This window comes from Odontesthes bonariensis, chromosome 10, assembly GCF_027942865.1.
Source record: "Odontesthes bonariensis isolate fOdoBon6 chromosome 10, fOdoBon6.hap1, whole genome shotgun sequence".
In the NCBI taxonomy this organism is placed as follows: domain Eukaryota; kingdom Metazoa; phylum Chordata; class Actinopteri; order Atheriniformes; family Atherinopsidae; genus Odontesthes; species Odontesthes bonariensis.
In genome coordinates this window covers 18,928,071-18,952,097 of record NC_134515.1, presented here as the reverse complement: position 1 = coordinate 18,952,097, position 24,027 = coordinate 18,928,071, and the positions used below count along the sequence as shown (strand labels likewise).

General features: G+C 39.9%; 1 protein-coding gene across 2 annotated transcripts; it reads left to right on the top strand.

The window, feature by feature from the left end:
• The first annotated feature begins 66 nt into the window (after positions 1–66).
• Positions 67–7,559, top strand: idh3g (isocitrate dehydrogenase (NAD(+)) 3 non-catalytic subunit gamma). 2 transcript variants are annotated; one of them, XM_075476696.1, is made up of 13 exons: positions 67–183; positions 404–451; positions 809–820; positions 2,406–2,503; positions 2,588–2,703; positions 2,856–2,916; positions 3,032–3,164; positions 5,147–5,280; positions 5,409–5,511; positions 5,603–5,749; positions 5,874–5,968; positions 6,075–6,135; positions 6,587–7,559. In XM_075476696.1, exons 1-13 carry the CDS (start codon positions 103–105, stop codon positions 6,686–6,688), a joined length of 1,191 nt encoding a protein of 396 aa, XP_075332811.1. In that variant the 5' UTR covers positions 67–102; the 3' UTR covers positions 6,689–7,559. The 2 variants fall into 2 exon arrangements, with proteins under 2 accessions (XP_075332811.1, XP_075332812.1); XM_075476697.1 differs by lacking the exon at positions 809–820 and having other exon boundaries at positions 68–183.
• The last annotated feature ends 16,468 nt before the right edge of the window (positions 7,560–24,027 follow it).

Genomic DNA, 24,027 nt, shown 5'->3' with positions numbered 1-24,027 from the left:
CATACATACCTTAAATAAACTGAATCATTTTTTATTTTTACTTTTTAAATTTTTTTTAAAGCGCGAGCACAAACCTTTCTCACGCACGACCTTAACATCAAGATGGCTGCCCACAGTGCTGTGCTCTCTATGTCCAAAATTGTAAACCCTTTCCTGGGTGGACGCCTTGGAAATACGGTTAAAGTAAGACGATTGCTCGCTGTCATTGTATTTGTTGTGCATTTTGCTGCCAGGCTCTAAATATTACTCATTTATTTAACCTGAAGACAAGGTCACAGGCTTAACATCATACGGCTGAATTAGCAAACTAGCTACCATCACACATTTGAACTGGTTTTCCAAAACAGATTCTTTGATGCACACACAAACACCCTAAACCATCTGTGTGCATTTTGTTTTTCAGATATTTGGGACCACTTTGACTTGTCACCGGAATAAGTCGATTCTTACTGTGAGTAATTAAATCTGCTTTCTGCCCTGTCAGACATGGAACATGTGATTGTGACACCTTTAACACCTAATCAACATGTAATGGCCAAAAATCACTGCTTTTTAACAACTCTTTATCTCCGTCCTATATGCCTTTGCGTTAACGTTTAGGAGTTGTTAGAAATTAATTTGACCATTTTTTTTTTTTTTTTTGCCTGATTCGTTGTGCCCAGAGCCTATTAACATTTCCACTCTCTCGGGGGAGGAGAGGTTATAGTATTATTGTGTTTGTCAGATTCGGATGCAATATGTGCTTGTACAAAACAATCGAACTAATACTTGACCTTCTGCTTTCCTTGCTGTTCGTCACCATCAACAGAAAGAAAATATTGTAAGTAGCTGCTTTTCGATACAGATTATTAGGTTACGTTTTATTCAGGATTATGGGGAGTATTGCTTTATCACGTTCTATCTGTATTGGTTAATAAAAATACAGGTTACACAGTATTATAGTTGTTGTTACATTTCAGATGGATAACATGGACTCTCAAACCTGGGGCTGTTATTTTACAACTGGAAGTATTTCGCAATTAACCAAGTTGTGCTTGATTCACAATATTCAACATTTAAAAATGTATAGAGCTCAGTCCTAAATTACCCTATTAACTGCTTAAAGGATAAGATCGGTTTTTTGACATTGGGCCCTTGATTTCACATTATAACATGATGTTCTACTCACCCCTGCTTGTTGTTGGTCATTTGGAGCTGTTCCGAAGATATTCGAGAGGCGTCTGGCTGCTCTCTTGAGATATTCGGCCATGAAACGGTTTCCTATGGGCAAGCTTATACAGGCACAAACTATGCTGTTTATAATTTATTAATTACTGTACACTAGCACTGATAACGTGGAGGTGCGTCGCTTACTTAAAAAAATCCGGGTTATTGTAATTTTGATTTTTTCGTCGTAAAGTGGGTGTTACTGACGTCATCGTTGTGCTACTACCACAGACAGCCCACAGACCTGCTGCCTATTTATTCATTCGGCTAAAATTCAAAATTAGTAACCCGGATTTTTTTAAGTAAGCGACGCACCTCCACGTTATCAGTGCTAGTGTAGAGTAATTAATAAATTATAAACAGCATAGTTTGTGCCTGTATAAGCTTGCCCATAGGAAACCGTTTCATGGCCGAATATCTCAAGAGAGCAGCCAGACGCCTCGCGAATATCTTCGGAACAGCTCCAAATGACCAACAACAAGCAGGGGTGAGTAGAACATCATGTTATAATGTGAAATCAAGGGCCCAATGTCAAAAAACCGGTCTTATCCTTTAACATTGTGAGTCACGGGCCTACCTGTTGGTTTGATTGTTTGGATTTTCAACATTTCCTTGTCCACTGCAGCATGTCAGGTGACTTTCATGTAAATGACAATTGTTTGAAATAATCACTCAAGCGAAGGAGCAGTTGTCCACCTTTCTTTTTCTTTTTTTTTTGCCGATTAAGTGGTAATGCAGTTGGAAGCAGAGAGTAGTAGAAAAACTTCATTTTGCAAGTTCAGATACAATGAATACAAAGAAATGAGTAAACAAACAAAAATAAATCACTAAAGTCACTACATTTTTTTTTTATTTTTTAACAGTCCGTGGTTGTTGATCCTGTATCTGCAGATTGGAAATATTATACTGTTTTCTTACAGTATAATAAGCCATGTTTGATTATAGCAACATAATAGTTAATATTAGTTATATAGTATTGGTATATTATATTAGTAAATATTAATGTAAGTGAAAATCTAATAAGCAGGAAATATGCAAAGTCCGTATCCAGGAGTGTCTATCTATTGTAGCGTCTGTATATTTGACATATAATTAGTACAAAAGCATACATGTATCCAGATTATTGCAAAAGTTGGGAAGCCACCAGTGTTTCTCTTGTACTAAGACGGTTGATAACGCGTTGCATGCCATTGTTACAGCCTCCTCCTGCTAAGTATGGCGGCAGACACACTGTGACCCTTATACCTGGTGATGGAATCGGCCCAGAGCTTCTTAACCATGTCAGAGAGGTTTTCAGGTTGGTTAGACTAAAACTAAATCCTGCTTAAAAGCGTCCACAGACGCCTGATGGTTTGCTTCCTGTATGGTTTTATGCTGGTAGGTTCAGCTGTGTGCCAGTGGACTTTGAGGTGGTGAATGTAAACTCCGCTTTGGAGTCGGAGGATGATATCAACAACGCCATCACTGCAATCCGTCGTAATGGAATTGCCCTTAAAGGTAAGCTGAATTCTTTTTTTTTTTTTTTTCTTCTTCTTTCAGTGTCACAATTGGATCGGGAAAATTTGAGAATTGAGTCAGACCTGCATGCCGTTTTCTAATCGACCATGATGCTGATATTTAACTTCAGAACCGCTTAACTCTTCCAATAGGTAACATAGAAACCAACCACACTATGCCGCCCTCTGTCAAATCCAGAAATAACCTGCTGCGGTAAGTGTAAATGAAGTATTCAGATAAATTCCTCTTTTTTGTCAAAGGGCTCACATTTCTTACACAAATTGGTCCTTTGTGATCGCGTGAGCCGTTGTTTTGTCTCCTTTGACAGAACAAACTTAGACCTGTACGCCAACGTGATGCACTGCCAGTCTCTCCCCGGAGTCCAGACTCGCCACAAGAACATCGACATCATGATCATCAGGGAAAACACAGAAGGAGAATACAGCAGTCTGGAGCACGAGGTCAGACAGAACAAGGAAATGGAGGGAAAAAAAAATAATAATCAATTCTACTCTCTTATAAAATGTCTGCTCATGCTCCCTCTTGTATAGACCTTTTTCGACCTCGGGTCTTTTTTTTGTTTTTTTGGCAGTCTGGTGCCGTCCGTATAGAAGTCCTCTGCCACATGCTGACACACTCGATCAATACTGACCTCATTAAACTGAATGGATTGTTGTGATGTGCTCACTCAACAGTAGATACTGTTTCTAAATTTCTAAAAAATATTAGGTTACTTTAATTGACAAACGTCTAAAATGTTTCCATGAGCCTAAAATAATTGTCAGAACATTTTACTGAAATATTATTCAAATGTTATGTTGGCCGTGAACAACTTGTTACGTTAAAATAATATCATCCAAAAATAAGGGAATTAATCAGTCGTCATGTGTTTGCATCCCTGTTATGAACAGGATGAGAGAGGGGAGACCGTGAGGACAGAAAAAAAATGAGACAGAAAACTGTTGGAAGTTATTTTATAATGGACATAAACTGTATCCGTTTCTCTTATTTCGGGAGTAGCTGACGTGCTAGATGTTCAGGTGATGCATTATTTTAATGTTAGTCAGACACAGACCGAGATGAGCGACTGTGACTGTTGATTGTGTCTTTGATTCTGGTACAGCGTTGTGTTACTCAGTAGTGGAGATGTGCCTGCTGTTGTGTGTGGGTCTCGCATGCTGCAGTTTTTTTGTTCGGAAATACTTTGTTGGTGACCGACGACTACAAAGGTAGTTGTGCTTGCCATATTAGCTGCTGTAGGATTGGATTTATCATCATCTGCAAGATTGCAGACATTAGTTGAAACCAACAGAATACTGTAAAAATGGTAAGACTTCATGTTTATGAAGTACGTGCCTACGGTGTATTCATTTCCCTTTTCAAACTGTTGCTATATATGAATAACAATCAAGTCAAAAATGCTGAAAACATTTCAATATGTCATGTGAAGTTAAAAAAGAGAAGTTGAGCTAGCAGAGCAGAAATTAATAAGAAGACCTATTTGAAGCTGAATGGTTGGTTCGTTTAAATTCATGTTTAAGCCTAACAAGCTATGGAAATGAAAGATTGTAATGTGTTTCTCTTGTCTTTGGGACTTTTGAAATCCTAGTGTGTTTACACTACACAGCCGATCTGTGACCGGGGGGGGGGGGTCACACACTACAAGATTTTCCACCAGACTTGGCCCCTTTAGTTGTTGAATCGAAAGTGACATTTTCTCTTCACGGCTTCTCTCTCAAGTCTGTCATATCGTTTGCATGAAGCATCAAGTAAGCATGCGCATTGGAGCCAACAACAACCCTAACCCCAAAGTCTGTTCATTTTCCTTGGAAGACCATAGTTTCTCCACGGTCCTCTCTGTCACATTCTATGTTTGTTTGTTTTTACTTTTCCAGGTTTCATCATGCTGCGTCACCGCGCCCGTGATCTTTAGCTTCGCTGTGAAGTTGTGACGTGCAATTCAACCGCAAACATTTGGAATATAACAAAAAACCATCACTACTTTAAACACTGCCCAGGGTTAAAATGAAAACGGCTGAAAAAACTAAACTTAAAAAGGCAAAGTAGACTCAAAAGTAGGACACAACACTGACTTTTCAAACGTAAAATGTAATAGACTTGGAAAGAGCAATTTTACAGGGCCTGAAATGAATATTTCATAATAAAGGGAGTTCCCCTGTTTTTTGCTTGACATAGGTGGAAAGGACTTTGCAAATATTTGGGGGTTGGGTTGGGTTAAACAAATGGCCCAGAGAAGAGGCAAATCAGTTCTGCGATCAGTGATAATCAATCATAGTGTGACAGTTTCAAAGATAAGATATGAGAGATGAAAGGCTAGACTGACAGCTTTCCAGTCCCTGGGGGAACTTTAGCTGTCATAACATACAGTTGTTGAACTTAAGTTGTAATTTAATTTGTTATTCTCCTGACTGTCTTGTCTTAGAGTGTATCGGGGGTAGTGGAGTGTCTGAAGATCATCACCAGGAACAATTCTCTCAGGATTGCTGAGTATGCTTTCCAATTGGCCAGGGAGAAAGGTCGCCGCAAGGTCACTGCTGTGCATAAGGCTAATATCATGTAAGTTCATCTAGTAAATAGTAAATGTCTCCTCTCTGAAGAGGTCTGGCCCCCTGAGTCATAAATTATGCTGTGGGTTTTTTTTTTTTGTGGTGGGAGTATTGAGTACAGCATTTGTGCTTCCACAGGAAGCTTGGTGATGGCTTGTTTCTGCAGTGCTGCAGAGAAGTGGCCTCTGGATACCCAGACATCAAATTTGACAGCATGATTGTTGACAACACCACCATGCAGGTTATAGTTGAACATCTTAATGCATCAGAGTAACAGTTGTTAATGTTCTATGATCTCTAAAGTATTCACCCACCAGTGTTTGCGTTTTTAGCTTGTGTCCAAGCCTCAGCAATTTGACGTAATGGTGATGCCTAATCTGTATGGAAACGTTGTCAGCAACGTGTGCGCTGGCCTGGTGGGAGGGCCTGGCCTCGTGCCCGGGGCCAATTATGGTCGGGTCTATGCTGTATTTGAAACGGTAAGTGTTTGGAAATGAGCAGTTGGTTCTTTCTAATGTTTTGAAATGTGTAAAATATGTGATTTTTGTCTGATGCATTGTAACTCAGAGCTTTGTCTCTTTCTTGCTCTCTTCTGGCCCGCAGGCCACAAGAAACACAGGAAAAAGTGTTGCAGGCAGAAACGTAGCAAACCCTACTGCCATGCTGCTAGCCAGCTGCATGATGCTGGACCATCTTAAGTAAGCTCGCACCTTTAGTACACATGTTGCTGTTTTATCTGATCTTTAATCTTGTGAGTGTGGCTTACTTTTATTGGAAGTAATTATCTCTCCTGTACCTCTCCAGGCTTTATGACTATGCCACCTTGATCAGGAATGCAGTCCTCATCACAATGAATGAAACCAGGGTGAGTCCTCAGTCCCTGTCTGGCTCATTCCCTCACCCGTCATAAAGATAATAGGCCATCGTTGTGTGAAACAAGATTACAAGCCCTTGTGGCAGGTCTGGCATGCTTCCTAGAGATCAGTACAATACAATTGCACAAAGCGGCATTATGTCCTTTTCACTGTCATAAAGCACCAGTCAGGTTATCCACCGTGCGGTATCGGATTTAGTATTTTGTGGCATTAGTTACAGTCTTGTGGTAATTTAAAAATCAAATTGGTCTTATCATGTCTATTTATTCTCCCCGGCGGATCACAACAAACAGACACTTAAACACAAAGCCGATATTTGAACATAATATGCGTCAGGAGACTCATCCCAAAAATGCTAAAATTACATGTCGTCTTTGAATTTTATTTAATCAGTCATCATCTTGGAACATGTTTGACAGCATCGTGCTCTTCTTCTTTCAGTTGCACACGGCTGATCTCGGGGGTCAAGGCACCACTTCAGAGGTGGTTCAGTCAATCATGAGGCTCATCCAGAGTAAAGCCCAGCTCACATCAGAGATGTAAACCGTCTCCGTGGATACACTGTACTCCCAGTGAACAGGTGTCTGTACTTAGAGCAGGTGCACAAGATTAGAGCGTATGTCCAAGCATGTCTGACTCCAAAGTCTCACAGTTTACTGATCTGTTACAGTAGAAACAATATTTTATCCACACTTGTGTGTTTTGCATATAATAATGAGCTATAGTAGACTTCCTTTTTTTTTTTTTTTTTTTGTATACTTTTCATGAAATTCCAGTATCACTCCCATGAGATGATACAATTTACTGTAAGGATACATTTGATTTCTGGAGGTTTATTGGAAAGGTTTGTTCATTATTTTAAAAAAATTTAATAAATAAACGTTCTCTCACATTTGGTCTGGGAAAAGGCCTAATTTTACATCCCGTCATTAACCGCGTGTTAGAGCAGTGATGATTCAGGTGTGCATCTTCCACGCATTTCACATGCTCCATTATGGATTATCTTTTAAATGACGACAATGTTACAGCCTTTTTAATCAACCAAAGCGTGTAATGTTCCTTTAAGGTCTTAACTTTTTCTTGTCCAATCGAGTTGTCTATTACATACTGATGTGTTCTTTTATGTTGATATAACGTTAACTGTAATTTGAAAATGCTGAGATAACTGTTTCCATTAATGCTGTGTCATCAGAGCATGAGTACATCAAGTCATTGCTGTGAAAGGTAAACTTTTCTTTTTTTTTGCTTGTGCTACAATGATCTTCTTAGCAAAGTGGATTAAATTGCAAGGTTTTGTAGCTGTATTCGGGCCTAACCACACAAGCACTCCTGAAGCCTGATATGAAAACACATCATGTTTGTAGATGGGCACGGATAGTCTATAACATGGTACCAATAAAGGAATCTAATTTAATTGAATCTTTGAAAGAGATTTAATTTTGAATCCTCCTTCACATGAGTTTTGAAACATGTGACCCCAATTCCAAAAAAAGATTGCACATTTTGTAAAATGTGAATTTAAAAACACAATATTGGTTTTGTGAGATTGGTTAATCATGGAGTTATATTATTTTTTTTTGCATTTTACAAAGCTCAAAAACTTTGTTTTTGGAATTGAGGCTGTAGGAAATGATGCCTGCTGAAATGGAAGGAGTCCCGAAGCCGTCATAAGACTGCAGTCTGTGGCGTTTCATGCTGTTGGAACAACATTTATTTAAACAAGGCGCACTTGATTAACTGACAACAGATCCTTTAAACAAGGAAATTAGTTTATTGGATCTGCTGTGTTGCCATACAAGTTTCTTTTAGCAAATATCCTGTTCAAAGTAAGGAGAAGCTCTCTTATCCTACTGTTTGTTTTGCAGTTTAATGCTCCATAAATATTATCTGTATTATTTGCATGATAAGTTGCTGTTTTACGTTTCGTCACTAGATGGCAACACCACTTTCTAGAACTCCTCTTAATCAACTTGGGTGACGTACATCCACATATGTAAACTCTACTATTTGCCGTCTGACAAGGACAAAAAGCAGAATATGTAAGCTCTTTCAGAATCGCTGTTTCTATAGCATCTGAAAAGAAAATCGCAAGAGCCTCTGGCAGGCGGACCACTCCACATAATTGGGAACACTAAGATCATTTGTATCATGTTATTTGTAGGAATCGGGCACTTGGCCTCAGACCACACATTTCTAAGATAAACCTGATAAACTTTGGCTTATTTCTCTGTTGTAATTATCCCAATTTATTTACTTTTTTGATATTTCTTTTGCATCAAACCAAACCATTTATTATGGTTTCACCTGGGAAAAGTGTTGATTACTGTTTCATCAAGATCTCCGACCAGTGAGAGAAAAGAGCCAAGCAGATGGATGTAATCGGGCTCCGTCGTTCAGCGCTGACCTCTTGCAGACATATGTTGTACAAATAATCGCAGTCCACATCTTTTCTGTGATGGAGCCCGCAGTCGTATGGGGTAACATCTGAATGTAATGATGCTGGCCAATTTATCATCTGGGCAACTCTGTGGGAAAGTTGCAGGCTATTCCCTCTGTTTGAACTTTTTTTTTTTTTTTACACTGAACAGAGAAATCCTTAGAGATGAGGCCTGTTCTTTTTTAGATTTGTATTGACTCGGGGATCAACAATCGTACACAATCATGCTGTGTGAAATGTGAGAGAAATTACTATGCACAAGTGCTTAAGCCTTTGCCAGTTCACGGTCTTTTAACTGTTTCACTCTCTCCTCGTTCATGTCAGTTATTTATTCAACAGAGACGGCAGACTGGCGCGTGAATGGCTTCAGTCTCATACCACTCTTGTTTACCTCACCATACCTCCCATCATATTTCATCCCTGTTATGAACTACAGTCGTCACCTCTCACCTCTCGGTTCCCCCTCCTGAGCTGCTGCTTTGTCCCCTGTGAGCTTCAACTGGAGCCAAGCCACGAGGCAGATGGACAGGCGTTTTGGGAAAGCAGAAAATGTTGCAAGAACCCATCGGTCAGGTGACCTTTATGGGCCGCCTTTCAATACTTGCATTAAAACCTTATTCAGACCTGCACTGTGGTTTGTGCTGCAGGGCTGCATTTCACGTGGCTCTTAAAATGACAAAAACAATCTGTCAACAAGGAAAAGTCAGATGTGGAAAATTCAGTTCGCTGTCTTCTTGTTTGCCCGTTTGTTTTCTTTTGGAGACTGAAAGCTGGAAAAACAACAAATCTATTCACCTTCAATAAACTCAGGTTGGAGTACACACAAACTGTGCTGGATATATCAAACCAAAATTGCACACAATATAGGCTTACTGCTCCAAGATTTAAAAAAAAAAAAAAAAAAAAGGTGTTTTAGGTGTTTGCCTTTCTTGCATTTTACTGGGAGGAGAGAGTTCCTAAAAATGAGCATTTAAACTTTTTCGATGTGTTTCAGACCATTTATGTCAGCTGTTAATTACATGAAACTGAGCTCACACTCCAACCATCCTAGTTGTCTGTTTTACATCCAAGCTCACAGTCTATGCAGGCCGCCAAGGGGCAATTATTTATGGTCTTTTAACTTCCTAATGAGCTTAACTTGTTTATAATCATGAGCAGCCACAAGAACAAGCTTTATCTTTGAGAAAAGTACCAAAGCTTCATCTGCTTTCCGGTTTACTGTTCTGCTCTTTCAATTCCTCATTCATTCCTCTCCTTTCAACGCCTTTTGAAACATGGACTTTAATTATTTTCTTCTTCTGCCTCTCTCAGATTAATTTTAGCTTGACGACTTGAGTCAAGCAGCAAGAGTTGATGCTGACTTCGAGTTTATTTTAGGCCTAGAATTTTCTTCTTTTGGTTTCCAGAGACCTTTGACTCTTTACTCACATTTTGCATCAAATCACAGGACGTTGCCATTACTCTCCTTACCTAAACGGAAACCAGTGATTTGTTTTGAATGCAGACAGATTGTTGCATTTGCCTTTTCTCCTCATAAAAACGACACATACACACACAGGTAATGCATTGGTCCAGTGTAAACTAGTACGTGATTTCAAATAAATACCCTCTAAGATTTGTCTCATGTTGATGTGCTCTGCTACACAGTGCAGGTGACCCTTATCAATCAACTTGTCTCAGATCGACCATTACTGAGGACAGCTGAATCCAATTCAACAGCTCTGTTCCCTTTCGTTTCTTTTTCTTCCCCCAAAAGCTATAGCCATACCGAGTTACATCAGCAGTCAGCTATTCCTCATTACTCAGTCCTGGCCGAGGGTGTATTTTCAACCCTCCGTGTGTCCTCTGTTTTTCTCCTCACAGGGACTTCCATTGTCTTCTTAGCAGTGAGGGCCCTAACCAGGGGCCCATTAAAGAGCAGTAGTTGCTGGTGATGTTTGCTTGAAAATGGATATGGAGAGGAGGTCAAGTAGGATGATTTGCGGCGGAACAAAGAGGAGACGGTCAACATAATTTGAGGAAGTGGGAGGATGAACAGCGAGCCATATAGCTTATCTCCTATAGTTTTTTAAAAGAAAAGGGAGTTAACCAGCCAGCTCCATGTTTCAACATTTCATCAGTGTTCTTCAATCTTTAAAACTGTAAAGGAGTTCAATCAATCATCAGACTCATGCCAACCTCCATGCGCACCGATAGCTTTTCCAGACGCATACCAACTCGCGAGGCCACAAGATGCTTTTCGTTGCAACTGTTTGGGTGTTACCCCCCCTCTCCTTATTTTGGGGCTGATAACTTGTCCACCTGCAAAGCATGAATCTCTGTAATCACTAGTTTGATGACGTTGTAGTACCTCTGAGCCAGTATGGTGCTTCAAGTTGGTCGTAACCTTACAAACTTGCCCTGACTTTGTCAAAGTCCCATGCCTCGATAAGTTCTTGTTCCATACCAGGGGCACCCCGTTCTGAGCTCGTAGTCAAAACAGGAAGCCTACATACTTATGTTGTGCAACTCCACTGCTTATGTTGGGCCTTGCAAACAAGATTTGAAAATCCATAAAGTTCTCCGTTACATCCCCATGGAGGTAATCCGAGGCTCCGGGTATAACTGTCTGTCTGTACATGTGCATACTGGAAGACTATTAGGATTCTATGCATTCATAAATCTTGGTTATAAGTGCACATCTGCATGTGATTTCACCACAGAGATGCTTCCACTCATTCCACCTGCCACTCGAGCCAGCCCTTTATGTGGCCCGTCCCTGATATCCTGACCTGTCCAGTATGGTTGAATGTTGCATGCAGACGAGTGAGGATATGTGCGGCAGGCTTTGGTGTATTGTGTCTAAATCAGACCCTGTCTGTCTTGCTCACTTTTCCTGCACAGCTTCACACTACATTTTTCCTCTCCCTGGCACGAAAAGCATCTTGGCAAAGTGAGAGTGAGGGGAGCCTGTGAGCTATTTCTGTTTGGCTTTATGTTTATGATTAGCTGGAGGGCCTGCGCTGCTTGTTGGGGTTTCTGAAAATGTTGACATGTTGTCTTTAATCTGAGGTAAACTGTTTGGACCATTGTGGCACACTGGCCAGATGTAGAGGAAGCAAGGGAGGAGAAAAAGGCAGTGATTAATTAGATATTGATGTGATATTTGTTCCATCTGATTCATTCCCGTCCTTCTTTCTTGGCAATATTTCCCCGCTTCCCTCTTTTTTTTTTGGTCTCTTATGATCTCTTTTGAGGGCTTCATCCCTTCATCACGCCATAAATGTTTCGCTGTCTGTGCCCTTGGTGGAAGTTCAGGGGGTTTTGCCAGAGTTACATTACATCACAGCAAACATGCCGCGCTCTTGACAATCTGCGTCACACAGCACTGATGTCATTAAAACTCCGCTGCCTCGGAAGTTAAGCATCTTGGCACTTAGTCAACTTGGCAAACCCACACTCTCCAAATCTGCGTTTGTTGGTTTAAAAAGGTGCGTTCTCTTGGTTGCTAAAACAATATGTTTAGTTGGCAGTGACGCTCGTGTAGTTTAATGTAATAAATCCCCTGCATGTCCTGCGGTGAGAGACCGTCTCCTCGACCAGGCGACAGCAATCAACTGTTGCAGGTGAAGCGTGGTAGGTGGTCCTGAGGTACAAAACACAACTATATGAGACAAAATACAACATCAGGAAGGAAAGCAGAACAACAGTGGACATTACAGAAAAACAAAACCGAGCCAGAGCGTTTTTTTTCTTCAGTTTTTTTAATGAGTGTTTTCTGAAAGTGAGATACTTTTTACATCATGCTTTCTGTTTTAGTGCAGTGTTTATCCATTTTTAATATGCTCGTGTTTTTGTTTTTGTTTTTTTTTGGGGGGGGGGGACTTTCAGTATATGTTCATTGTAAAAAAAAAAAGTTAACTGTGTAACATTTTGTGAATTCTGTTTTCTGAAATGTTGGCATGTGTTGTCTCTGTTGTTCATTTGTTTTTCACTCGGGGGGCCATTCTAAAATGTTTAATAAATAGGTTAAATGTCCCCAAAGACAAGTCTGTCTTTTTTTTTTCTTTTTAATTCCCTGAAGCTAAATTCTCTCTACAAGTGTTCAGAACATTCACAAAACAATAGTTGTTTAAAGAAAAAAAGGAAAAGCTCCCCCCCCCACACACACACTTAAATTCTCCCTTTTCATTGTCTCATGTAATGTAGGACTATTTCCTCAAAAACTATTTTGACCCCCCCCTTCTTTGTCTTGAATGTCTGCACCACTTTCTTCACCCTCCGTGGGTCACGCATATCTAAAGAGTTTTGATGAAAACAGATTTCTGCAAATCCACCAGAAAACTCAGCTTTGATTACGTCTGTACGTTCACTCTGACGGCCTGGCAGGATTCTTCTCTATATTTTTCCGTCTGGTATGAGCTAAACGGGATCATGCCATCATTAAAAAAAAATTAAAAAGAAAGATAAGGAAAACAGAAATGGGTTTTTGTTGGGTTTACTTATGTTTTGACGAAAGTTAATTTTCACTATTTGAAGAATTGATCCCCTGCTATGACCTTGGTGACCCAGCCAGGAGGCTGCAGACTGGGAACACAGTGCAATTTTAAATTCAGCCAGAACACATCTGGCCTCAGGGAAGGCTAATCAGCGACATACTTGATGTGACCCAGTACAAAGCCACCAGGGACAGGAAAGATCTGAAAGCATAGTCTTTATAGTTATTTATCTTACCATCTTTGTACAATTCCAGTTTTTGATGACATGAGGCTGTTGAGACATTTTGTCTCTGATTATTTGTTGATATTCTGCCATTAGGTTAACTAAATGTATTTTTTATTTTATAATGATTTGAAAAAATCATTACATTCTATTATATTTTACATTTCACAAACCGTCACAACTATTTTTGCAATTTGGGTTTTAAACTTTTAGCCTTAGCATTATTTTTCCCAAAATAACATGCCACTGTTATTGTCTTTTGGGGTTGCAGTGAAGAACTACATACTTTTTTCCACTCACATTCTCTTTCTGATGCTGACCTGATGTTTTCTTTCATGAGCCCAGCAGTTCAAAGCTCTTATCCACGGCTTCCTATTGCATAATCTTAAAAAAGCAAGGCAGATGGCCCAGGTGAAGACAGGCTATGTGTTCAACATATGGCTTCATGTTTTGGATTTTTGCTATGACCTCATGCAGTTATTTCACCGAGCTATTTCTATGCCATAGTTACTCTTGAGAGCTGTAGTTTTATCAGTTTTGTCTATGAATTTGCCGCAGCTCCTACATTTAGTAAAGCGATCAGAGACAGATGTGTTGGAATGAAGCTTTCGTGTGTGGTTTTCTGTGGTCAAACATTTGTTTCCACGCTTTTGGTGAAGGAGAAACAACACAGAGAAGGGGTAAACAGGAGGGGTTGCCCCTCAGGAGGCAGCTGGAATTAAAGAAGCAGTGTGGAGTGACAGAAAGTGGCAGCAAGTCATGACAATTCAACAGCCCAAGCTCTGATGCCATTCATTCCTTGTTAGCTCTATGTGCCACCGGCTCATTTTCCACTGAAATTCAATACAGAAATCAGCCCTAATCCCTGCTCTGCTCCACTAAATGACTCACTGCATACAACTGACTCTAAATATATCTTTCTTATTCACACCCATTCATTGCCACTGCATTCATAAAAATTGAATCAGGACCAATGGTTTTACTTGGACACAAATTTCTGATTCAGCACTTTTCATAAAAGTCAACAACACATGACACGGTTTGTTTTTGTGAAATTACTTCGGCTAATTGTATGCATGATGGGCAACACATGACCTCACGAGCAAGGCTCGGCTGTTTATGTTACTTTATACACCATGTGACCTATTGTCCACAGGATATCCACTAAAAGGCTTAAATTAGCCAGGGCCCCCCAGTTTTAGTTTACTTTGCAGAGAGGGCCTTACCTCGATCCCCAAAATAGCAGCGTAAGAAGTTTCCCCAACATTTGGGAATTACATACGAAAAGAGAAATGCAGCATACTACTTCAAAGAAATTACATCAATTGATTTACAAGACTCTGTGGCCTTCACAACACGGACAATGAAAACACATTTACCACCGCCAGACACTAAAGACTTGTCTTCTTTCTTTCCATCTTTCCTATTTGGCTGGTTGATGCCTTCGCATTGCTGGCCTGTCACAGCCTTGTCATTGTAATCGCAGGAGCCCAGACTGAGCATTAGCAGATGGAGAAAAAAATCCAAACTCACACTTCCATGTTGGTTTGCCAGTACTCTCAAACCAAGGTCTGTTATACAGGACACATGTTTGTTCCAGCATCCAAAATTCCTTAGGGTAAGATATCCTTTTATCCCATGAAAGAGGGGGTAGAAATTGTGTACACTCATACCTTTTCGTGGCCTTTAAAGTCAAAGTAACTCTTGGTTTCCACAGCCCGTCCTGCCTTCTCTCCCTGGGAGCTGAGGGGGTGCTGCCGTAAACACTTTCACACTACAGTACACTTCACATCGGTGGCATCAGACTTCAAGGATGTGAGGCCTAAGAAACTTTAGCACAAACCAAACGGCCAAATGAGTGTGTCTAGATGTCGTCTGGCAAAACCAATCTACCAAATTAGCACCATTGGTCAGGCCAATCTCTGAGTCTGATCGAGTGTTAAAACTCCTTCTTAACATGAGAAGGCTTCAATGAACAAACAGAAATGGGTAGACAAGCACTCACGCACATTACAGACACACAGCACTCCGCATAGGTGAGGAGGGCCTCACTGCAAAGGGCACTAACCTGACACCTCACAAACACTCTATATACGTATGGTGACAGACACACTTAATGTTTCATCAACTGTAACTGGAGATGAGAGCAATCCAAAACCCTCTTTCGTGCATGTTTGTATGTCTGTGTTTGTGCATCAGCCAATTTTTTAACCACCCTTTTCCTGCAATTATTACCTATTGATACCTTCTTCAAGGCTTGTCACAATGTGAAATGTTAAATATAAAACATAATTTGAACATTTAAAGAAAAAATGCTGTGCATTATTTTTGTTTAGTACAACTTCACTCCAAACAAATTTGAGCTCTCAGGTAACTTTGACCAAAGTCTCACACCTTAATGGGGCTGTTGTCCCAATCATGCTTGGCTGTGGTGCTTGTTTGGTTTCTGAGTCAGGGAAGCCTGGAGTCTGGTTTAGCTCCTGCTCTCATACCTGTTCCTCATCAGCCCTCGTCAAGACGCCTTCTTAAGGATCTGCAGGAGCAACCACACTTCCCCAGATTGTCTCACTGCTTCAATCTGCTGGTTCCTTCATTGCTCATCTCGCTCTGGATTTGCCACCACCTTGCCCCACCTTTGACTCAGTACCACTGCACCACAGCAAGCATCCTCCCATCCACTCTGGAACCCAACCTGGACTTAGTAAGGAGAAACCCACACCATTACCTGGATGACTTTCTCTCTCAGACCATCACTAACCATCTTCCTCTCTTCTCAGGGTTTCCCGTTCTCCTGTATTCTCTCTCTGGTTCACCACATCTCCTGCCTTGAAATAAACCTGGTCTTTACCCAAATCTCCAAGTGTCAGCATCTGCTCTTGGGTCCTTTTTGTGAGTCAGCTGGGCATTATCCGTGACAGCTGTGGCTTTTTTTCACACTCAAAGTCAAGTCCTGCAAAACTGAAAGCTCGACTGATTCCCTACACCTTGATCCGGCATGCAGCAGCTCTAGATATTTCTTTGCAGCTGCCTGGCATTGTGAAAATTAGACAAATTGATATCTGCAAAGCAGAACAATCTAAAAGAAGACAATTTAGCCTTGTCAGGTAGTTGTTTCCCCAACTTAACAGGAGCGCCTCTGCACAGAATGAAGTGGGCACAGACAGTAGTTCAGTTTCCAGACCAAAACACCACTAAAAACATTTCAAAACTTTATTGCATGCACAATGGCCCAGTTATCTCAGATAACTACACACACGCATTCAGCAATAGAAAATATAAATACATAAAAATCTCAAGGACTCTTACCTTGCTACAAAAGCCTTCTATGAGCTGTGATACTTGAACTTGGAAGTCTGAATTTCTAAGGTCATACTGAAAAAGAAGAAAATCAAATCAAGTCAACTAAAGTCACCATGAAATCAGATTTCTGAGTCGAAAGTTCGGAGGAACCTTACAAGCCACGACCTCTCAATCCAACATGGCTCCTATAAAACATGTAAAAAGTGGTAATAGTTGCAGTAATAACCTGTTAATTTTCTTTCATGAAATCTGTCTGCTATGGTATTTGTGTGTACAAAAGTGTCATGTGTTGTATTGCTGATAATAGCTAGCCTGGTCAGTGACCACAACAATGAGTCTAACATGCTGGGTTTCCAATTTCCAACTAAAACATGGACTTTAGAAAAGAAAAATCTCTCTGAAACGTATATAAAAAGAAATTGTGTCATATTTTATTTTAGGTGTGTGGAGAACCAAATAAGCTTTTACTTTCTTAGCTTAATGGAAATTTTCACCATAGTTTTGCATGTCACTATAACATATTAACACTGCCTGCCACCAAGCATGGGTTTGTGCCATTATAAATCACAATGAAAAAAAATGACCAGCAGCAACAGGCTAACGCATTTCACTCTTTTGCATAGGCTGCACATTACTTATTGCCAAGAGTTACTAAATGAAATTGTATTCAACAACACATCACTGCATTACATAATAGATACAATGGTTCCCCTTTAATCATTGCATGAGTAAGCCAAGTATTTCAATGTGGAAAACCACACAGGGGCTCAGGTACACACAAATACACACGTGATGAATCCGATGTGGAACTACGCTGACATATAAACATACCACATACTTTTCTCATGCTCTTCACAGAGAAAACTATTCATCCTTCCCCCCTCTCTCCCTCTACCTTAGTCCTTCACACTTATTTCACACTGCACTCATTCAACCCGTCTACCTTTTTCCACCTCTGTAGATAAATAAACACCTTCACCATAATCATCATTAAAACTATGACGTCAACGCTATCATGCACGCAGGCTTTTGCGTGATGCCTTAAACACTCCTCTGAGTGCGCACATACAAATATTCACAGTCACGCAAACACTTGGAAGAGCAACATTTGAGCTTACACAGTGCTTTCCCTGCAGAGGTACACTGACAGAAAGAAAAACACCAACATTTAAGGTGAAAAGGTAATATGTGTGTGCTCACATCCAGCAAGTCGCCACTACGTGAAACAGAGTGGATTCCCAGCTTTTATGTTGCTCCCATTCACCGGACTACCGCCATGGAAGGTTTGCTTTTCTCCTCAGGCTCTCTTTGTTTGACTCTTTATTTACAAAGGGAAACTGATACACCTACATTGTCAGTGTTTTCTCTTTTTTCTTCCAGCTGCAGCTTTTCATCTGTCTTTTCCAGTTTGTCCTATGATGCCTGATCGAGTCTAGCCTTTTGGAAACAACAGAGATGTTCCAGGATTCAGGGAAATCTGTCTAAACAAATGGCTGTAGCTCATATGATTGCTATCTCCACTCCTTCACTGCCCCTCATTTCTTCATGCACTACTGCTCTTGATCATAAAAAAAATCCATAATGCATTAAGGCATGCAGGTATACATGATGTGAGAGACTTGTTATAAGCAGCTTTAGAGCAAAATAAAGTTTGTAAGTTCCTATTAACTCCTCTGACCTCCCATTCTCTGTGCATTGTGGTTATCCCCTCCCTATAGGTATCAATCATGCACATCGTCAGCCTCACATGGCATTTTAATTATATTTCGACCAGAAACCAACTATTAGTCCTTTGCTGGAGTACCATCTTGCCCCAGGTTTTCTGTGTGTTTGTGGTAATTTGATCAAATAGTATTTTAATTGAAAATGTGCACTTTGTTCGCTCAGTATCAGCTAGACAGTCTCAACAAGATATTCGTACAGGGTGTCTCTACAGGGTAGGACTACAAATTTAGGTAATAGTTTGGTTTGGGTTACTTTTGTAATAAGATAGTGTGTACATAACATGCATGGAAAACTATATACAAAGTAAAAAATGCATATCTAATCAAATATCTCTGTGAGGCTGTAATCTTGGTGCTGGATCTGGAACTTTTAGATGTTTTACCAAAAATATATTTAAGTTACAGCTACAACAAATATGGGCTTAAGGGAAGACTCTCTGGTTTAATTTGTAGCAACTCACATTAAATTTTAAGGAAATGTTTAGGGACTACAGCTCTTTAATAAAAAGCACCCCTCTTTTTCCCCCTCAGAAAGTATGAAACTATTAATTCAGCCTCTCTGAATGGCCCTGCTGTTTCGCTGATGGATTTCTTTTGTTTTCGCAGCTCTTTTCACTTCCATTCAGAACTCCTTTGACCCCATGTTGTGAGTTCACACCGGCAAGCTGTTCATCTGCTTAATCAATGTGGAAAACATAAAGGAAATTTCCACATCTTCTCATGACACAAACATTTGAGTTGAACACATGAATACATCTGAACCCCTGCAAAAATACAACTGATCTTTAGGTAAACAGTTTAAAAAAAAGAAGAAGAAAAAACTCAAGGGTGTGCCAGTGTCCACACATTTCCATTTCTGGCTGTAGTTCTATCGTGAGGTTAAACGTCGTTAGAGACATCAGCCACAGCTCCTTAAGTAAAGCCTTCAGTGAGATGTCTTGATATGTACTTTTACTTTGTTTAGATATTTCTGCATGCATGTTATGTATAAACTCTTTTTATTACAGAATAAACGCAATCCAAATTGTTACCTAATCTTGAGGCCCTGCCCTATAATGGCACTGTGTGTAATAGTGTTGCCTAAGACCCGTTTTCCAAACGTATGCTGAAGGAATTAATAAACTTATTGCTTCCTATTCGAGGGAAACAAGAGTGTCTATAGCAAACCCATCACAATCCATCGAAGAGTTGGCAAGACAACTGGATGTTTCACAAACACAGAAACATAGAGGCTGTGCTGATGCCAGTGGAAAATATCCAATATTAACAAGCAATACAATTTGTCATCTGGGGATGGATAAACAAAATTTTTTTGTTTTGACAATAAGTCACTTTTAGGCATTTTACTGGATATGTGTAAACTGACCTGTGGTGTGAAAGTAAAGACAAAGAAATGGTGATGTTATTAGCACTCTGCAATCCATCTTTTGTGTTGAAATAGCTGACCTGAGTCAAAGTAGTGGACTGCCGTCTAAAAGTACGGGCTTAGTATATTCATCCATCCATTTATTCATTCATGTTTCCAGACACATTCACTCATCCATTTTCATCCTTTTCTCACCCACTTCATCCAATTCAGGGTTGCGAGGCAAATGAAGCCTATCCCAGCTGCCATTGGGCAGTAGGAAGCAAGGTACACCTTTCACAGGTTGCCAGTCCATCACAGGGTCAACAGAGAGACTAATTACCATGTATGGTGGGGTAATTATATACAAAAACTCATTTTCTTCAGACAATAAATGCTGATAAACACAAATAAGTTGTTATTCACTCAATTTCCATAATGAAATACTGATGCCCATGTCCCTAACACATCAGGTTTCTGTTCCATCTTAAGGTATTTTTACAACTGACAAACCAACTTAAGCAGTCCAGTCCAAACATAGATAAAGATACAGCATGGGTTTCCCTTTGATGCACTTACATACAAGCATCACAGACTGTTGATGCAGCAGGGTGTGTTGGCTTGCATTGCGAAAGTGGGTGAAAAGTGGAAGGCAAAATCACCACCACACTGTAAAGTTAATCCTGGAACCCCTGTAGTGCTATCCCCCCACATCTGCATTTCCATCTGCAATCCTAATTCTCACACTCAACACTACTCTAAACAAACCTCACTCAGCACGGAAACATGCGCCATACAGCACTGCTTACACACTCTGTGTACACACAGGCCACACGGCCTCCCACAACCATCTCATTGTGCTTACAGTCTGTTTTTTTTTTCTGGATGAGCACGCAGTTCCCCCCGCACCGTACTCTGTTCTGCTGTGGTGTCACTGGTGTTCCAATTCTTTTCTTCTCCCCTAATTTTACCTTCCTCTCTTTTCTGCTACCCCACCCCCCAGCCTACCTTCTCAGGTTGACTATTTTCCTCTCTGTGGATGTGGATACCTACATTTCCATCTTCAAAACATTTTCTATGCTTGAATTACAGTCCAGTTTTCCCCATTTGTAACCGTTGCGTTTGCCACAAAAGACAAGGCAGGTGAAGGATAAGGGAAGATGGATAATGTATGCAGAATAGAAGGAAAAACAGGAAAATAGAGGGAATTATTCTATTTGTTTTTGATTCAGCTTCACCTGATTGACAGTTCAAATGGCACATCCTTAAATGCAGTGCTCATTAGTGGCTCAAAATAAACCATTTCAAAAGCATTTTCATGTTTAGTCAAAATCACAAAAGCAATTCTGCATCATTTGTTTAACCACCCTGTCCCTTGTTAATTTCCCCAGTTTGTACCTTTCTTCTCTTTTGTGTCTCTTGTCCACCTTATTCATTTCTGTTGTCCTATCTTTTCGGTCGATATACTTGCTTGGTTGTTTTTGCTTCCCTTATCTGAACCTTTTGTATGTTTGCTGTGCACACAGATAATCCATCATTGGCATCTCGCAGCAAGAGGGCTCTGACAGAATAAGTAGAAAAAAAACAGACCAGTACATTGAGTACCTACAAAGAAGAGAAGAACCAGATGAGAGAGAGATGAGAAAAACAGTTTGGAAGTTTTGCTAGTCACCCAGCAGAAAATGCTTATGCACCCTCTGCGGAAGAGGCCTGTTCTCCGGAACCCTGTAAAGAATGCCTCAGTCCTCATTACCTAAATCCCAATCTCTCAGCAGAAAACAAACTTCATGCAGAAGTTTGGGCACCTCTGGTCAAAGTTTTCGCTACTATAATCAAGTAAGTAGATAATTGCTTCTTTGAGCTAAGATGTAGATGTTGTTTTTAGTTTTATACGATTTCAAGTTGAGGTCTAGCAGACCAAGAGAACTTCCTGAGAGAATTACTCTAAAGGCAAATGAAAACCACATTTTCACAGGACAAGACATTCAGGAAGATTCAGCAGACTCTGGAGTGGTGGTGCAGTGATCTGCTGTGCAGCCACTGTTGCATAAACATGACCTTCTTGGAGCAGATTCAGGGAAAAATGTGTTCCTGCATTTTTCGCAGCATCGGACGTTTACTGATAAACATCCAAACAATGCATTTTAGTAGCAAGTCCTTTGGACTGATGGACTTAACTTCAGATTTTTTGCTGCACTGAACACAACGGAGATTTAAAGAAAAAGACTGAAGAATTAAAAGGAAAAGAACACTTCAACTGTGAAGCACCGGAAGGGATCAATCATGCTTTGGTCTATATTTTACAAATATTTTAGTTAAGAATGATTTAAATGAAATATCATCAAATACAGGAAGCACATATCAGGCTATCTGTGTTAGTAAATCTGAGGATGAAAAGAAGATAGCTTCTACAACAACAGGACGACCCTAAACACACCTGAAATCCACAATGAACTACCTCAAGAAGAGCTGTACATATAAAGGTATTTTGCTGGAAGAATGGGCAAAAAGCTGCCTACAAAATTATTCACAAACAATACTTACCTAAAGGCGGGCTGTAATACTGGAGTATTGGATAAGCAGGGTGCCAAAACTTCTGTAGATTCTTTCACTTTTTTTTTCTAAAACTATAACAGATGGAAATGAAAAAAAACACAATCAATTTAAAATACTTAGAATATTAAATAAGTGTTTTATTTCTATCTTTATCCCGTTTCAAAATCAGGTCTTCTTTTACTCATTCAGTAAAAGGGAAGTTAGACCATGCATGCTACGTGAATCTGTGCCTGCTACTGTATTAGATATTGATGATAAACAACGTTGAGGTTTCTAAACTGGTTCTACATTGAGAGAACATGACGCCTGCAGAGAGCAGCTGTTTATCTTTTCTTTTTTTTTTGCCGGAAACTTTCAACACCTCTACTCATTAATGACTGCAGTACTTAAGAGAAATGTTGCTTGGATAAATGTGAAAAAAGATTAATGGAAAAGCTGGGTCATTTTAAAAAAAGATTTGGCTCTTACATCTGGCGTGTTGGGGGCAGACGGATGAAGGCTCAGGAATAGACAGTAAATATCCAGAAAGCTACTCAGATTGCCATGGATCAAAATCTAATGGCTCAGGTTTGACATTCCAGAAGCACAGATGTAGTCTTTTATTTGCGTTTGAATCTTATCACAGTTGATCTTTCAACACTTCATAATACAATCCAAATAATACCTATTGTGTTTTTAGTGGTACTTGAATAGAGGTAACAGTGAAAGAAAACAAAGTAATCGAAAACAAGAAAGTAACATAATTTACCATGTATGGCCAAACTTTACTACTCTGTATTTGAAGGACTGAAGAGAAACACTCACTATACAGCTCATATATTTTTTCCTTCCTCGTAATGTAAAAATGGAAAATGCAGTAATATTTCACTGCAGTATTACTGCAGCATGTTGAAGAAATGACAAACATCCACAGTCCTGGGATTTATTTTTATCCTCCCACTTAGTTAAATGTTTTGGAATGCAGTTATACCAAGAAATGAATGATTCTGAAAATCTACAAAATACGCACATACAAATCTTTTTTTTTGTTTTTACTCAGCTTCTCTACGATCCTGTGACTTCTTAGGGTCTTTATTGGATTGGATGAAATGGTTTCCCGCTCTACACCCCCCGCATACTTTGTAGATGCACGGGAAATACACTGCACGCTGTGGTTGTCGAAAGCCTTGGAATACGCTTAATACAGCAGTGTTTGGTGTAATTCCGCGCTCAGTTATGTGACATACACGTGGGCCCCATCTGTAGCTGTGCGAGCTAATTGCTGAGATCTATTGTCACAAGCTACCATTAATATTCAGCTTGGCAATGTGAGTCAAAGATCTCCAGCTGAATAATCTCTGTCTAAAGTAGCTATTAGTATGAAGAAGCACACACACATAATGGCTGTTTGAAAAGTGCTTACGGCTATTGTACTGTGACCATATGCAGAGCCTTCTACATATTTGACAAATGAACTGACTGCTCCTCCCTAAAAATCATGAAGAGAGTATGTCATAGGCAATCATTTGAGTCTTTTGATTTGAACACAAAACATTCATCATGTTTGCACTTTTGATTACGAAACACAGAGATCATCTCCAAATGCAAACCAAACCATAAACCAAATGCAACATCCCTCACAGTGGGGTTTAGTAACATGCAAAACATTTGTGCAACTCGTGAAGACCAAAAACACGATAGCTGAATCTAACCACCGGCACGTTTTTTTAATCAGAAAGAATCTAAAGGAATTTGAAACTGATTTAATCAAAAAGAAGGCAGATGTAAGATAAAGTCAGGGAAAAACACAGGTGAATACTTATTATTAAGGCTTCATGAT

What these genes read in the sequence shown, in the direction of transcription:
- idh3g (XM_075476696.1), top strand. Translation starts at nt 103, where the DNA reads ATGGCTGCCCACAGTGCTGTGCTCTCTATGTCCAAAATTGTAAACCCT. An exon ending in TCCAGAAATAACCTGCTGCG is followed by an intron (nt 2,917 to 3,031) that starts GTAAGTGTAAAT and finishes CTCCTTTGACAG; the next exon opens with AACAAACTTAGACCTGTACG. An exon ending in ATGATGCTGGACCATCTTAA is followed by an intron (nt 5,969 to 6,074) that starts GTAAGCTCGCAC and finishes GTACCTCTCCAG; the next exon opens with GCTTTATGACTATGCCACCT.